The sequence below is a fragment of the Lissotriton vulgaris genome, chromosome 2_1 (assembly GCF_964263255.1).
Source record: "Lissotriton vulgaris chromosome 2_1, aLisVul1.2, whole genome shotgun sequence".
Lineage (NCBI taxonomy): Eukaryota > Metazoa > Chordata > Amphibia > Caudata > Salamandridae > Lissotriton > Lissotriton vulgaris.
Window position 1 is genome coordinate 1,440,101,669 of NC_141687.1, and position 17,478 is coordinate 1,440,119,146.

Consider the following 17,478-nt stretch of genomic DNA (forward strand, 5'->3'; position numbering starts at 1 on the left):
GGTTTAAGAATCAAAAAGAATTAGTGGAAGTTTAGAGCAGAAGTGGAGTATTTGGTTCACTGGATCAGTGGAAAAAGGATAGTTCCAAAGTTGAAATTAGTTTCTGCAATAAAATATGTTGCTTACCCAGCATGTAAAGACCAATTGAGATCGTTTTTGGGGCTGGCCGAGTCCTATTCTCGTTTTGTCCGCATGTTTGCAAATAAAACCAAACGTATGCGCAAACTAATGCTCGAGAAGAAATGTGTTTGGTGTGAGAAATACGAGAATGAATATAAGTAATTGAAAGCAAACATTGCAACTGCACCATGACTCAACATTTTGACATAAATGACCCCACAATAGTAACACTGATGCTAGTTTGGTATGGTCGGGTGCGGTGCTACTAGAGGGAAGGAATAGCATAGATATGACCACTACCTATACAACCAGACCATTAAGGGATGCAGAGAAATATTACTCTACTTTGGAGAGGGAAACATTGGCTGTCTGGTGGGGAGTAAACCATTATAGGACACGTGTGGGGAACCAGATTCCCTGCAAGGACTAACCTCAGTCCTTTGGTGGATGTTTTTTTCAGCAAGGGGGTGGGGAAGGGGGGAGGATGAGCCTCTCCCAATGTTTCTGTGGGGTGAGTCAAGAGTGGTCCGTGGTGTAGGAAGTTTTGATTTGAGGTAGTTAACTGGTAGTGCCAGCAGTACTCAGAGCGCGGGTAGCTAGACTAGCACATGAAGGACACACAGCACTAAGAGGTGAGTCAGAGAGCAGCACTGGTGGCTGGGCTAGACCGTGACGTGGAGCGGAACATTAGAGAATGTGTACCTTGTGCATGGATCGGCAAGTCACAGAAAACTGTATCCCCGGTTGCGACGGACAAATTGGGTGTTTGTTTTTATTTATTTATCTAATGGGTCCATTGTATGTTAAGGGTAGCTTCCCCGAATATGCTAATATGGCAATAGATTATTTCTCTAGATGGTCAGCAGTAAAGTTTATGGGGGAAGTCACTTCTGATAGTAAACGGATTCCTGAAGGAACTCAGAGAGAAGGGGTTCCAGAGATCATTGCATCCAACAATGGTGTCCAATTTGTTTTGAAGTGCATGAGTGGTTTTCTTAAGAGCAGGGTGTGGAGCATATTCAATCAACGGTATACAACAATCAAAGCTATGGTCTAGTAGAAAGGTGGAACAGGACACTGAAAGATGGTTTACAGTTCACTTTGAGAGGAGTAGAAGATTGGAAAGTAGCAATGAGAAAGTTGGTGTGGTTTTATCAAACCACACCTCATTGTGTGACTAGGAGATCATAAGGCCAGAGTACAGATGTCCAAGATCTGGAGGGTGGAAAGTTTGTTTTGGAGAGATAGAGGCAGTGAGGGAAGGGGACAAGATTGGAAATTGGATCCGCATGCAGAAAAGACAGAGTTAAGAGTTGTTAACATGTGGAATCGTAAGAAAGTTGTGAAAGCCCCATTCAGGATGCAATGGAAAGACAGGGAAAAACTATGATGATGATCCCAGGAGGGAGTTGTATGATGAGAACAGATCCGTAACACTAAGAAATCAGGAATCCGAGGAGGTTTGAGAAGATCCTGTTGTAAATTAACAACAGATGCATTGTACAACCTAATGCCATTTAATGTAAGGGAATTTCGTTATAGTTTTCTATTATGTAACTTCTGTGGCAATCATTGCATTTCCTTTTGACAAAAAAAAATAGGTTCTTGTTTTAACAATTTTGTATATAATGAGTTTTAGTGTAATTTCTTTTTTGATTTTACATTTTATTCTATATTGTTACAAAGTTATGTAATTATTTTGCCTTTATAGTAAATGATAAAGAGGGGTGATGTGTTGCATTCTTCTCTTCCTAATGAAGAGAATGTGGTGGCATTCTGGAATATGATCTTGGTCGAGCCAGTTGGCAGGAAATCTCCCTCCTGGTCAGTAAGAATAAACTTACCTCCACACAAACCATTAAAGGTCTGACCTCAATCACTTCAATAGGTCATGAAGATGGGGAGATCAATTGTTCACCAAACTCCACTGATAGTCAAGTAATGAAGAGAAAGACACCTTTATTGCCCATGCAGTATATAATGTGGGTATTTAGATGGATGCAAAACTTCGAGCAATATGTGGGAACTCAGTATCAATGTTCCCTCTAGGATGCGTGCCAGGGCAGCAGCGCACATCGACATTTATCTCCACGCAGGAGGCTACTAAGAGCGCACCCTACAAAGGGTCCTTCTGCAGATCAGCAGGATAGCTCTTTATGCACTACTTAATTGTTGAAAGGCAAGCTGAGAAGAAAAAAAACAATATGAAAACAAACAATACTGGGTTATGGCTTGTTCTTTCTTAAAGTAAGCAATATTTCCGCTTTCAAATGCAAGAGGTACTGGTGCCATCACTGCTATAGCATCAGGAAATGCAGCAGGTAAGATCATATTGGATCATGAGTAACTCTATACAACTAAATAGGCAATATCTGCTACAACGTAGATCCATGCATTACAGACATCTTTTGTTTTTGCGCATACACTAGGTCTGCGTGTCCCCTTCTCACAGAAATCCCTTTAATTTTAGCCATTGAAACTACTAGAATCTCTCTGAACGGAACTACATTGTGGTGGAAATACATTTGTATGGATGTCTCCTTTCGTTGTTAAACTGAATGTTTGTTTTCATTCTCGATATACACTGGGAAACAAACAGATAATGATAAACATGTCATGTCACTACAATCACATTGAAAATGTGTATATGCACCAAGACGTTCCTCTTTCCAGTCAATCCTAGCTCTTATAACCACTGGTCTCCGCTATACATCACATGAATACACCAAAAGTTGGGGTTTCTTTAGTAACTGTGTGCATTCTACGTGTCTTGTTTGAGGTACTGAGAGTGGACTGTGGCAGCAACCCCTGATGTAATTCATTTTTCTGATCTCTACTGATAATGAATAAAATCCAGAAACTCACGTGTCTAGAGATAAACAGCACTATCTGCACTACTCTGGTGGAAAAAGTACAGCTAATAGTCAAGTTAGCGCAAACATTGTACTGCATTTACCATAATGCTAAGGGGTGAACTCTGCTGTGATTTGAGGTAGTGTGCTCCTATCCTCCTTCTGTATAAATGGACATAAAACCCAGGAAAATTCCTGCTGCCCTTACAATGGAGGTAAATGTTATTGGCATTTGTAAATACCAACATAATTGATCAGTATGTGGCACAGGCCATCAATTCATGGAGGAGCAGGTGAGCACCTTTCACAAAGCAACTATAAAACACACTAACCAAATGTCACCCTCATCAAGACTAACACACTTGTTAGTACCCTGAATGCATACGCCTAGACTGAAAAGGAATTTCTTTAGAGAGGAATTATGGAAGGCTTGACCCACCAATGGCCCTCAAAAAGGCAAATATTTCTACAACTTTGCTATGCTGGGAGCTGCCTGGGCTGATTGCAGAAAAAAAATTCAGAAGTGCTACATAAAGAAATGCTCTCTTTCAGCACAGTAATTCTTGTAGGTGTTTCAGTAGATCTTGAGGCACTCTTAAAAACCTATTGCCATTTTACCTAATCTAGTTGTAATAAAGTTATTTAACATTTTCCTTCAAGCCCATTTGAGTAAAAAATGAAAGATGTTGTCTCCTGATCACCTTTATTAAAGATTACATGCTTGCTTACATAAAGAGTCCCATCACGTCTCAGATGTGTACACAGCTCTAAAAAGTGTGCGCACAGACCCTGTATCACTGCACACCCAAAAAAAATTAGAGGGAACATTGCCCAGCATCTCGACACAAACTCTTTCAAGCAGACCCAGACTGCCTCTCGTCACTAATGGCCTTCCCTCCCTTTAATTCAGTATCTTACCAAGAATTGGTGGTGGTGCTTTCCAGCAGTTTGGCAAGGCGTGCAGTCAAGGGGGTGAGAAAGGTGTCGATGCTGTGGTGGGGCTGGATGAACTCAGTCAGGCACTTCATCATGGCGGCGTCGCAGCACAGTACTTTTCCCTGCGTAGTCACCACATAAGGAATAAAAGTGTAGTTGCCACAGCAGTCCTACAGAAAGTAGAAGAAGAAGAGGTTAATTTTATTCTCAACTTAATCCCACTTATCCGAAGCCCATCACTGCCTCTTTTTCTGAGTGCCTTAAAAAGTGGAAGAAAGTGTCTGAATACAGCAAGTGATGGGTTAATTGGACCTTCAACTCACCCTCTTATGAGAAAGTAGGGCTGATGCTGAAACCAAAAGTGTGAGGCTCATGCCAACATATCTGTAGGAAGTCATGATCTAACTGCAGATCTACGAGGAGGCGAATCATGAGAGAAGAGTTTAGTGTGTGGTAGGCTCAGATGGTAAGACAGTTCGGACTCACTTTCGCTCATGACGTTGCCTTAGCTGGGATCTTGGCCAGGCTAAAATTTGGAGTTGGTTACTCACCCTATTCTACTGGCCAGGGATGTCCAAGAAGGTGAAGGAGTTCTGCAACTCCTGTGCTACCTACCAAGCCAGCGACAAAGGAGGTAGCCACCCAAAGGCCCCCCCTTAATTTCACTTCCAATGGTTGGGATTGTTTTGAAAGGGTAGGGGATTGACATTGTTGGCCCCCTGGATCTTTCAACCTCATCAGGGACAGATTTATACTGGTAGTAGTGGATCATGTTGCCAAGTAGCCTAAAATAATACCCTTTACGACTACTACTGCTCTTCATTGGTATTTTTACCAGAGAGGGTTTCCCTAAGAAGGTGGTGTGAGACAGAGGAAAACTTCATATCTGACTACCTGAAACATGTGGGCAGAACGTGGAGTGACTTTCAAGTTCACCAACCCATAGCACCCCAAAACAAATGGTTTAGTTGAGAGATTCAACAAAACTATGAATCATGGGACTCCCAGAAAACTCAGAAGGAGATGAAATATCATATTGCCATGCCTGCTTTTTGCCTATAAAGAAGTGGCTCAGAAGAGAGAAGGGTTTTCTCCCTTTGACCTTCTGTTTGTGCATCCTGTAAAAGGGACCATGGTGTCTATTAAAGGAAGGCAGGGAGAGACTGCTCAAAGAGCCTAAGCAAGATAAGTGGACTATGTGCTCGGCCTACCTTCATGGATGGCTGAGTACATGGAAAAAGCATCTAAAAACCTCAAGGCCAACCAAGAGCTTCAGAAGCTCTGGTATGACCAAAAGGCTGCACTGGTGGATGACCAACCGGGGCAGAAGGTGTGGGCTTTGGAGCCTGTGGCTCCTAGGGTGCTCTAGGACAAGTGAAGTGGGCACTACCCTATCCTAGAAACAAAAAGGGGGGTGGTCACCTATCTGGTGGACCTTGACACTTGCTGGACCCCCAAAAGAGGCATCCATGTGAACCACCGTAAACCCTATCATGACAGGGCTGTGGGGCCCATGCTGATGGTCACTGATGAGGATCAGGAAGAAGAGTGTGAATCTCTCCTTGACCTCCACTGTCACAACTCTAAAGATAGGTCAGTGGAAGGAATTTCCTTTTCAGACACCCACTCTGTACAAAAGCTGGCTGACTGCAGGCAGGCACATCCTGCGTCAGTATGGTCAGCTCTTCTCTTAGACCCCTGGTCAGACCAACTGGTTTACACATGAAGTGGACACTGTGGACAGCTTACCTGTCAAAAATAAAATCTACAGACAGTCTGTCTGACCAGGTCAAAGAAAGCATCAAAGCTGAAGTAATCAAGATGCTGGAATTGGGAGTCACTGAACCAACTGAGAGGCCCTGGGACAGTTCAGTTGTCTTAGTCCCCAAACCTCATACCAAGGGTGGTAAAACAGAGTTGAAGTTTTGTGTGGACTATAGGGGCCTCAATGCAGAAACAAAGACAGACGAACCCTAAATTCCTACAGCTGATGAACAGACATGTTCTGGGTAGGCACATTTCTCAGTACTTTTGATTTTGTATCTAGAATATGAATTTACCATGAACAAACAAAGACAAGAGGCATTAGGCAAAACAGGATGAGTTGGTTTAATCAAACACTAAGGCCGGGAGCGCTACATACAGAAACTGGTTTGAGGACTGATGCAAAGTACAATTGTTTTGAATGCTGTTTTATACATTTCTTGGGGCATCATAAAACACATCTTAGGTTCTGTTTTGGGAGTGGAATGTGGGTCTTGACATGAAGCCATAAATTACTCCCACCTGATGACAAATTAAGGTGGGCCTCGACCTTTCATGGACACTATAAGGGCCAGTGGGTAACGTGTTCAGTTGTCCGGCATGGGGAAGGCATTTTTACTGCATTTGTAGTGTATGCTGTGTCCCGATTAGCTGAGTGTTCCTAACTTCATGTGGCATCTACCTTTATGGTGTTTTGGGAACACGTGCCCCTCTGGCAGTGTGCATTTTATTGGTGCCAATCTCCCAGGATCATTGTGGCGTCGCAGCCCATCTGTGGAACTAATCTGGGTTTTTCCTGCTCGTTTGTTTGTCCTGTGGGTTTCACCCCACCTGAGATCTATTTTGGGAACACGTGCCCCTCTGGCAGTGTGCATTTTATTGGTGCCAATCTCCCAGGATCATTGTGGCGTCGCAGCCCATCTGCGGAACTAATCTGGGTTTTTCCTGTTCGTTTGTTTGTCCTGTGGGTTTCACACCAACCGGAGATCTGTCAATCAGTAGCATAGGACACATGGCCTCCCTGACCATGTATTTCTGACTCTAGGGGAAGAATGGAGAGGTCATATCAGGGGATTGACAAGTGATTTGATTTTGTTTTTGTACATACACATCATTGCATAGATCAACATCAATATTAAGGATATGGCATCAGGGTACAGGCAGATTGGTCGGACCCGAGGAGCAAAAAATAACTCTGCATTTTCAAACAAAGATGGGCATTACAACTTCACTGTTATGCCCTTTAGACTAAAGAATGCCCCTGCCACCTTCCAAATGTTGGTGGATAAAGTTCTTGCTGGGCTGGAATCTTTTAGTGCAGCATATATTGACGATATTGCTGTCCATAGTTTTATTTTGAAGGATCACATGATCCACCTTGGTAAGGTCCTTGCGGACCTGTGAAATGCAGCTCTCACTATCAAGGCAAGCAAGTGCCAGATAAGGCAGGGCTCGGTTGCATACTTGGGCCACTTTGTAGATGAGGGCCAAGTTCAACCCTTACAACCCAAGATCCAGAAAACTGTGGGCTGGATAGCTACAACCACCCAGACTCAAGTTAGGGTGTTTCTTGGCTTGACTGGGTACTACCGGAGGTTTGTGAAGGGATATGGGTCCATGGTGGACCTTCCTCACGGAACTGAATAAGAAAATACCGAAGTAAGTAAACTGGACACTCTGAAGGAAGCGATGTGCTCAGAACCGTTTCTAAAAGCTCCAGATTATTCAAAGCAGTTCATCATGCAGACAGATGCCTTGGAACAAGGGATAAAAGCGGTCCTGTCTCTAAGCAATGATTATGGCCACCAATGATTATGGCCATATCCAACCTGTTGTTTTTATTAGCAGAGAGGGTTACTCCCCAGACAGCAGCGTTAGATTGCCATTAAGATGGAAGCCTTTGCTGTGGTGTGGTTCCTAAAGGCACTGAGGCCATACATGTTTAGCTTGCGCTTTCTTGTTCAAACTGACAACAGGCCTCTCGGGTTTTTTATGCAAATGAAAAGTGAAAACCTTGAACTGTTGAGGTGGTACATTTCCCTACAGGGGATGGACTTCACAGTGGAACACCGACGTGGAACTGACCATTCCAATGCAGGTGGCCTTTCCAGATTTTTCCACTTAGCAAATGTGGCTAACCATTACCAAGGGAGTCTTCATTTTCTTTCGTTTGGGAGCTGGTTATGTAAGAAAGTGTCCTTTTTGACATGGTTACCACCCACCTTTTGCCTGGAATTTGATCTGATGCCCACTGGAAGTGCACAGGGTTCCTGCTAACCAGGTCCCCAGTGCCAGATCTGTTTCCCAAAACTGTGCAATTGTTTCCCCAATTGGAATACCCTGAGTATCCTCTAGAAGTCCCTAGTAAATGGTACCCCTGTCCCTGAAGCCTGAGATACTAAAGCGGGTCCCCAAGGGTTGCAGCACAAATTGTGCCACCCTAAGGGATGCCTCACTGAGCTCATGCTAACTGCCACTGCAGGCTGTGTGTCTTGGTGCAGACAAAAAGTGAAAACACAACACGGCATACAGCCTGTGTGCCCTGCCTGCCAACACTGTATGCAGTACAAATACGTCTCCCTACAACAGCCCTACCACCCTAAGGCAGGGTGCACTACACTACATGTGAGGATGTAACTGCATGAGCAGACATGCCCCTGTTCTGGCCGTAAACGTGATCAGGGAAGCCATTTTAAAAGCATTTCCTACACACTGGTGAAAACTATTTCCCAGCTACATGATGGCTTCGCTCCACGGATGTTTGGTATCCAACATCTTGCATTAATAAAACCACACTGATGGCAGCATTACATTTAGTAATGGATGCACCCAGAGGTCACCTTAGAAGTGCCCCCTGAAAACCTACCATTAACTGATGTGCTGACTGACTGACTGGTTTTCACCAGCCTGCCACCTTTCAAATGCAAATCTGGCTTCTCTCACAGGAGAGGAAACCAACCCCTTTGTCAAGACCTCTATGGCACCTTCCTGGGTCAGAGTTATGCCCACTTCCCCCAGTAAGTGGTTATTTAGGGGGTGTAGTGACCCCAGGGGTAAGCAGCCCATTGGCTACTACCCTATATTCCAATAACGCCCCTAAATTCAGTATTTCGTGGAGCTGTTGTACCAAGTCGTCAGATCCGGCCAAACAAAAGAGGAAAAAAGGCCAAAGAGCCAGGAAAGCAACAAATGCAGAAGCATAGGATTTGGAACTAGCTCTGCTGGCCCGTTCGCCCTACAAGCTGCTGATCCTCCAAAACCTGGGAGGACTGCCAGCACTTCTCTAAAGACTCAGGAACTCCAGTGGTACAGCAGAGGTGTTCACCTGTGTCTTGCGGCTACGAAAGACTGAGCTGTGAGGCAAAACCCTGACACCGTTAAGCACCACTGCACCCAAGCCGCCTGAGGAAGCAACAGTGCCATCGTGGTCCCCAGATTCTGAGACACTGAAAAGCTGTGAAACCATAAGATTGAAGAGGAGCAACTGACTTGGCACCAGCCCTGTTGGCCTGTCTGCTGTTCCACACCGAAACTGTGCCAAAGATGTTGTGTCCAGAAACTGTTGTACCTCCGAAGTCTGGGAGGACTGTTTGCCTTTAATAAAGACTCAAGGACTCCCGTAGAGCAGTGGAGCGGCTTCCCTGCATCCAGCAGGCACGCCAAAGAAGCCTGAGTCTCCGGAAACACAAAAAACAGATGACGCAAAGCACCAAAGAGCCCATGCTTCCTAGCCCGACTGAAGAGGGACAACGGTGCCAGTGTGGTCCCCGGCTCTCCAGAGACAAAGCCCACCTTGGACCTGCCCATTGTGGACTTCCCCGACACCATCTGCAGCCTCTGTTTGCAGGACCCTCTACCAAGAGTGGTCCCCATGATTAAAATGGCCGATGCCTAAAGACACCTCTGCACCGGTCGCCCCTGGAGAAGAGGACCAAAGGCATTCCCATATCCCAGAGCACCGCAAGATTGCAGTCCCCTGTTGGTTCAGCCGTATTGGTCCCCAAGTCCAAGCCAGCAGCCTCTTTCCCGACTGACCGATTCCCATAGACTTGAATGGCGTAACCGACGCTGTGAGGCGCTCTGCACCCGGCTGCCCCTAGTTCTGAACGAAGTGAACTGTTGGTGCGGTCTTGGACCTTGTCCCATATTTACCCTAAGTCCAGAAGATTGGTCTTGTAATTCGTTGAGTGCCCAAATGCAATACATGTTTTTCCTCCAGAGGTTAACATTGCCCCGAAGGTCTTCGATGACTATTTAAAGTATCAAAACCGGTTTTCTTCAAACCTGCTCATTTAAAATGTACTAACCTGATTTTGATGATCTTAGTGCCTAAAGTTATATGAAGATAAATGTTCTTTTTATAAATTGGTGTGTATTTTCTTATTGAGTCATGTGTGTCATGTATTGGCTGAGTGCGTGCAGTGGATGTCTAACACTCCACTCCAAGGGCTTCAGGCTGCTTCGCCTCACTACCCCTAGAAGAGCACCTTGGGATTGCTAGAACAACCCCCTGTCCACTACTAAGGGAATACTTAGACTCTCTGCATGGCATAACTCTTTTTGGGATACCATTTAAAGGGCCAGCTTCCTACACTTATATTGTCTATTTTCCCTTCACTACATAATCTTCAAGCCCCATCAATCCTAGTCGCTTCACACTTGTGACACAGGCTACTTTTATTCTTAAAACATGTTGACAAAGTAATTTTTATGTTTTTAGTTTCCACTCATAGGAAATGAACAAGGATCAGAGTATGGCAACAGCATCATCTCACAGGCAAACTACCCCTACGCCTTACTGCATCTCACCAATGTAAATACTGTCAAAACCACAATTTGACTTCTGTTTCACTGCAACACTTCCAAACCCTCATCACTGGAAATCCTTTTAGACCACACGATATCCTTTCCTGAAATTCCTCCAATCCTTGGGTGTCACACAAATTGGGTTATTACTGTACTTAATTTCTCGAAATGATACTGCAAAACCAGACGAGCACCTCGGACCCAGATAACCTGAGATTATGAAACCAACAAAAATGTGATTTCATGTCAAAAGGACTTTTCTGACAGAACAGTATACTGAGCAAACTAATGGCAAAGCAACCATAAAACCTTTATAATTTTTCAACAAGTAATTTTCATATTGGTGGTTAGTAAGCAGTACACTTTATTAACTTTATTTTCATCTAGTATTGATAGATATGTGATTTACTTGTTCAGCCCTCATATTGGAATGCCCCATTCCAAGAAGGTTGTCCTGTTCTGGTGCAACATTAGGGGTTGACTTGTAGCAAGAGTCAATAAAATCCTGTATCAAGTATTTGCCTCCCCGTGGGTCCACTTCCTTACTCCTTATTCTTCTGGTTCTCTTTATCCATCTCACCAGTCCCTTAGTCATTTGTTCTCTATTTCTTTGAGCACTTTTTTTCTTTCCTTTCCCATCTTCAGACTCAATTTGTCAGAGACTAGGAAAACATCCTATCCCCTTATCCAGGTTATTCGCTAGTCTTTCACTACTTTTTGTTTTCCAGGTCCTATTATTTCCTTTTACGATTACCCTCAATAGCCATAATGAAGGTTAGTCCAGAGTTGACATTTCACAGCACTCACCAAATTTTTTGGGCAAACATCCTCCTGCAACAAATAAGAAAGAATGTAGTCAGGTATGGATAAACACTTCAAGGTCATAATCAGAACCTGAGTGATGGATGCTTCAAGTAATGAAAAAGAGAGCATTTTACTGGGCATATCGCACTATACAGATCACTCTGCCTTTACACATAAGGAGGACCACATAGGTCAGGCATTGACACACCCTAAAAGAACATCCCAGCCCAAATCATCACAACAAGCCCTCACATTGGAAACACAAGCAGCTGCAGACCAGTTTAGGTCTTGGAAGGTCTCATCGCACAAGTTACTACTTGTGTAACAATATATCTGTAAGAGACATTAGTTCGTGATCGATTCCTTACCTTAGAATATCCCCAGGCGTCACACTCGATCCGGAAAGTTTTGCTTAGTAGTACCAATGTGAGTCAGTAGATGGAGTCCTGCGGCTCCGCACCAGTCACTGGCATCGTAAGCGCCAAGATGACGTCATGGAGACTACTTAGGCGCCATCCACGCAAGCGGAAGTCTGTTCTGTACACGAATTTCGTGCTAAAAATGCAGAGCCATGCACGATACTGACCATTGGTGCATAAGACTAGGGTCCTAAAAGTGGATGACCTTATCCTTAGTTAACAGGTCGCAGAACGGGGAGCATGGGTGGGGCGGTAGGGAATCTATCACTAACTAATGTCTCTTACAGATATATTGTTACACAAGTAGTAATTTGTGCATCTGAAAGAGACACGTTAGTGATAGATTCCGTACCTTAGAATAGATACCCCAGCAATACCAACCCCGGTGGTGGGTCTGCAAACAAAATTACAGCAGGAAGTCACGGAGAACAGAACGGTCAAAGAAGCTGTCTCTCCGGACATGACTTTCGAGGCAGTAGTGCTTAGTAAACGTGTGCAGTGAGGCCCACGTAGCTGCCTGACAATTGTCCTGCAAGGGAACGCACCGTCCCAAGGCAGTAGTGGCTGCAGTTGCCCTGTTCGAATGGGCACGCAGCCCCACAGGAGGCTCCTTCTTGGCCAAAGAGTGACATGCTTTGATGCACAGAATGACCCACCGGGAAATGGTCCGTTTGTGCACAGCCCGACCTTATTTGGCGCCCACGTAGCCAACAAAGAGTTGATCATCCACCCGGAACGGTTGTGTGCGCTGCAGATAGAATGCGAGCGCACGTTTTGGGTCCAGACGGTGGAGCCTCTCCTCTTCCCTGGAATGATGCGGAGGTGGAAAGAAGGTGGACAAAGTGATGGTCTGCCCTATGTGGAAGGGCATGAAAACCTTTAGCAAGAAAGAAGGACGGGTCCTTAGAACCACCTTATCCGGATGAACTGAAAGGAAAGGAGGTTTGGAATAAAGAGCTTGGAGCTCGCTCACTCTTCTGGCAGAGGTGATAGCTACCAGGAAAGACATTTTTAAGGTGAGAAGACGTAAGGGACAGTTATGAAGAGGCTCAAATGGAGCGCACATTAAGTAAGTCAAGATAAGATTCAAATCCCACTGAGGCATTATGAAAGGCACGGGAGGAAACGGGTGTGTAATGCCTTTGAGGAAACGGTTAACAACCGGGGACTTAAAAAGAGAAGGCTGTTCAGGAAGCCTTAGAAAGGTGGAGATGGCAGAAAGATAACCTTTGTTAGTGCCCAGAGAAGAGCCCTGCTTGGCCAAAGACAGAAGAAACAGAAGAACCTCAAAGAGGGGCAGAAAGGGAATCCACAGCTTTTGCAGTACACCATGCCACAAATTTGTTCCATTGGCAGGCGTATACAGTCTTCGTGGAGGGACGCCTGGCTACCAGAATGACATTACAGACCTCAGGAGGAAGGTCGAAAGCTGTCAACTGTCGCCACTCAATCTCCACGTATGGAGGTGGAGGCTGGACAGGTTCGGGTGGAGGACTGTCCCCTGCTTCTGCGACAAAAGATCATCCTAAAGAGGCAGACAGATCTGGGAATCGATGCTCATACTGAGTAGCTCGGGATACCATACTGTTCGAGCCCAGTCCGGAGCCACAATAATAACTTGGGTCCGGTCGCGCCTGAACTTCTTCAGCACTCTGGGCAGAAGTGGTATAGGCGGAAAAGCGTACAACAGACTGCAGCTCCACTCGAGACGAAAAGCGTCTCCGACCGAGTGCCGCCTTGGAAATTCCAATGCGCAGAACTCATGACATTGCGTGTTCTCTTCGGTGGCAAATAGATCTAACCAGGGCTCTCCTCACTTTAGAAAGAGACCTTGCACCACATCAGAGTTCAGACGCCATTCGTGATCCATCATGCACCAGCAGCTGAGTTCGTCCACCCAGGCGTTTAGAGAACCTGCCAGGTGTTGAACCACCAAGGTAATGCCTTGATGTTCCAGCCATGTCCAGAGGCGCAGAGCCTCCTGACATAGGGTCCAGGACTCCACTCCACCTTGCTTGTTGCAATACCACATGGCGGTGGTGTTGTCCGTGAACACCTGCACTACACTCCCATGGACAGAGGGAAGGAATGACTTCAGTGCAAGTCGGATCGCCCGCAGCTCCAAAAGGTTGATATGGAACCGGGACTCCGCCGGAGATCAGAGACCTCTGATCTCCACCTCTCCCAAGTAGACACTCCATCCCAGGAGGGACGCATCCGTCACCACTGTGTGCCCCGGTGGGGGAAGCGAGAGAGATCTGCCATTGACCTAATCGCGATTCGTGAGCCACCACTGCAACTGTTGTGCAGTGCCCTCCGAGATCTGGACATGATCGGACAGGTTGCCCTGATGCTGCGCCCACTGGACCTTCAGGTCCCACCGCAGAGGCGGCATATGCCACCTGGCATGTTGCACTAGCAGGGTGCAGGAGGCCATCAGGCCCAGGAGCCGGAGGGTCATCCTGAATGAAACCCGGGACAGAGGCCGAAAGATCCGAATCATAGCCTGTATATCCCTAACTCGCTGATCGGGAGGATAAACCCGAAACCGCGTTGTATCCAGAACCGCTCCGATAAAGGAGCTTCTGAGAGGGACTAGGGTGCGACTTCGGAACGTTGGAGAACCCCAGCAAATGCAGGCGGTCAGCCGTAGTCTGAAGGTGTGTGACGACTGCCTGGGGCGAGCCCGCCTTCAACAAGCAGTCGTCGAGGTAGTGGAAGACTGACACCCCTAATCTGCGCAGGTGAGCTGCGACCACAGCCATCACTTTCGTGAACACGCGAGGGGCACTGTTAAGGCCGAAGGGGAGCATGGTGAACAGAAAATGCTCCTGGACTACAGTGAACCGCAGGTAACGCTGGTGGGCCAGCAGGACGGAGGATGTGAAAATATGCGTCCTGCAAGTCCAACGCTACCATCCAGTCTTCAGGATCGAGGGCAGCCAGGACCTGAGCCAGAGTCAGCATTTTGAATTTCTCCTTTCGGAGGAAGCGATTGACGCTCCGGAGGTCCAAGATGGGGCGCAGGACCCCCCTTGTCCTTCTTGGGGACTAGAAAGTAGTGGGATTAACAACCACTCCCTACTTCCCGCCCGGGAACGTACTCTATGGCCCCCTTGGCCAAGAGGTGCGTGACTTCCTGTTGGAGAAGAGCCAAATGATCCCCCGACATGCGGTGGTACCGAGGTGGGGAGTACTGAAAGGGAACGGAGTAGCCCCTGTGGATGATCTGCAGCACCCACTTGTCTGACAAAATGTCGCGCCAGTAGGGGAGGTGGTGGCAGATCCTGCCACCCACCGTCGAGGGGTGCTCCGCGAAGAACGGATTAGGAAGGTTTGGAGGTAGAAGCAGAAGGGGTGGAGGTGGACTGACCCGCACGCTGATTCACAGACCCGCCACTGCCTAAGCCGCGACCACAGCCGCACTGAGGCTGGTTCTGCACAGGCTTGTTGAAGGAACGTGCCTTAGTGCCTCTCCCCTGGCCACAAAAGGAACAAAAACCAGGAGTGGCCAGGTTCTTTACAGAAAGACCCAAGGACTTGGCATTGGCCCACGAGTCCTTAAAGCGCTCCAGTGCACTGTCTGCCTTATCGCCAAAGCATCTGATTCAATCAAACACTCACACCCAGTCAAAAGATCTGGGTTTAATCCATCACCGTTCTTTAGCCCACTCTGCCACCCCACTTCAGACATGGCTATATGCAAATCAGTCTGACCCTGTGCCTCATGGGAACAGTCCAGCCCGAACTGCCAAGCCATGTCTTCCCTGGACCGGAAACAAGCTTCCGAGGACCGGTTTCTGGCATTTCAGCCGTCTTCAGCCCGACTTGCTTGAATCCAGTGGCAAAGTGAGCAAGGGACTCACGTCTGAGCATACCCTGCCACACTTATGGCGGCCAAAAGCGGTACAGAAGGGGTGGTGATGGACGGAGTCCCAGGCTCTCCACACCACTGGAGTCAAGCTATCCAGGCTGAAGAAGGCTGATAGCCAGAAACCGGTCCTTGGATCCTTGATTCCGGTCTGGGAAAGACATGGCTTTGTAGTTCGGACTGGACTGGTCCCATGAGGCACAGGGTCAGAGCTGATTTGCATATAGCCAGTGTCTAACCCAGGGTGGTGTGGAGTGCAAAAAAACGATGGATTTAGGCCCAGATCCTTGTACTGGGGTGAATGTATGACATTGTTCTACATTCTGTCCATCAACTGTGTTTATCCCCAAACAGTCGGGTGCCATCGAAGTGCATGTCCATGAGCGAGCTCTGGACATCTGGCGAGAACCCAGTTGAACACAACCAGGCGTGGCGACGCCACGCCACAGTTGTAAAAATCGCCCTTCCCAACGAGTCGGCTGTGTCCAAACCACACCAAATGGCGAACTTACCCTCGGCAATCGCCTGAGAAAGGACAGCCTGGACCTCCTCAGGACACTGAGGCAACACCGGAGCAACAGTATCCCATACTGCATGGGAGTAGCGGACCAATAAGCAGGCGGTGTTCACTGACCGCAGCCCCAAACTGGCCGAAGAGAACAACCACTTACCAAACTGTTCCAGTTTCTTGGAGTCCTTATCCGGGGGGGCTGTGGGAAAGGCACTCTGCAACATCGAGACCTGGATGACCAGGCTCTCAGGCGTGGGATGAGTAGTCAGAAAGACGGGGTCGCCAGGCGCCGGCAGGTGGCGTCTGGTGACATTCTTATCCACAGGGGCCCGTGGCCATCCGCGACCAAGTGCCCAAGAGGACTTCGGTAAGGGCGTCGTTGAAGGGAAACAACGGCTCCGAAGTAGTAGACGCCGTCTGGAGCACCTCGGTGAGGAGGTTAGTTTTGAGGGTCACTGTGGGGTGGTCAGGGTTAAGGGCCTCCGCAGTCTGACAGAGCACCATTGTGTAGGAAGCCCCTTCCTCCATCGTAGGCGGGGGAGAGGCAAACCCCGGGTCAGAAGAGACATTGAGGTCACCTGCATCCTCCAGGTCATCCACCAAATCCTGCTCGGAGTCACTCTGCCAGGCAAGAGGGTCCTCGGACCCCTCTCAGTCCTCCTCCGCCTCTGAGGCAGGAGGAGACTGTCGCGGCTGCAGTACCGGAGAAGGGATAAATGGCGCAGAGAACGGCGCTGGCCGGGGCCAGACCGGCGCCGCCTCCCAAATCGGGTCCCAAGTAGGAACAAAATGGTCCTAGAACCGGGGCAAGGGTGGAATGAATGGCACCCACTGCAGCGCCGAGGGAGGTGCTGGGGCCGGAGCCGGGAGCGCTGGACCTCGTGGCGCCGGGGCCAGAGCCAGCGGTGTAGGATATTGTGGTGCTGAAGCTGGATCCGCCAAACAGGCCAACAGGATCCGGAAAACGGGACCGTGGGGCCCGGAGGCGCGCAGGCGGGAGCTAGGGGCCTAAAAAGGTGGTCCATGGGAGCAAGAAACTCTTGCACCTGTTCGGGAGTCGCCAACGGACCCGGTAAGGTGGGTAGGCCACGGGACTCCCCGGCTCCAGAGGAGCCGCGGGGGCAGAACCCCCGTCCGCATCAGAGGAGCGGTGGGAGGAAGTCGGAGAGCGAACACGCTTCTTCACCTTCTTTTTATGGCGTTGTTTACCGGAATCTGAGGGCAAACACTTAGAGCCCGTAGAGCAACAACTGCGGTCCGCCAAGTGCGGTCCAGGGAACGGCCCGAGACCCGGAGCGGCGGTGTGAAGAATGCCGGAGCTCAAGCAACTTCCAGCACACACACAACCACACCCAACCACACAAACAAGCACACACAGACACACGAGCACACACA

General features: G+C 47.9%; 1 protein-coding gene across 6 annotated transcripts in view; it reads right to left on the minus strand.

Moving 5' to 3' along the window:
* The window catches only part of LOC147732719 (mitogen-activated protein kinase kinase kinase 5-like), a 1,007,398-nt gene that overhangs the window by 901,586 nt on the left and 88,334 nt on the right, over positions 1–17,478 (minus strand). For 4 of the 6 annotated variants that reach the window (XM_086957271.1, XM_086957270.1, XM_086957268.1 and 1 more), the window contains exons 3-4: positions 11,286–11,309; positions 3,891–4,078 (exon numbers count right to left, since the gene is read on the minus strand). In XM_086957271.1, the coding sequence (XP_086813397.1) occupies positions 3,891–4,078; positions 11,286–11,309 (212 nt within the window). The remainder of the gene's footprint in view (positions 1–3,890; positions 4,079–11,285; positions 11,310–17,478) is intronic. The other 2 variants (XM_086957273.1, XM_086957272.1) reach the window with 1 other exon arrangement.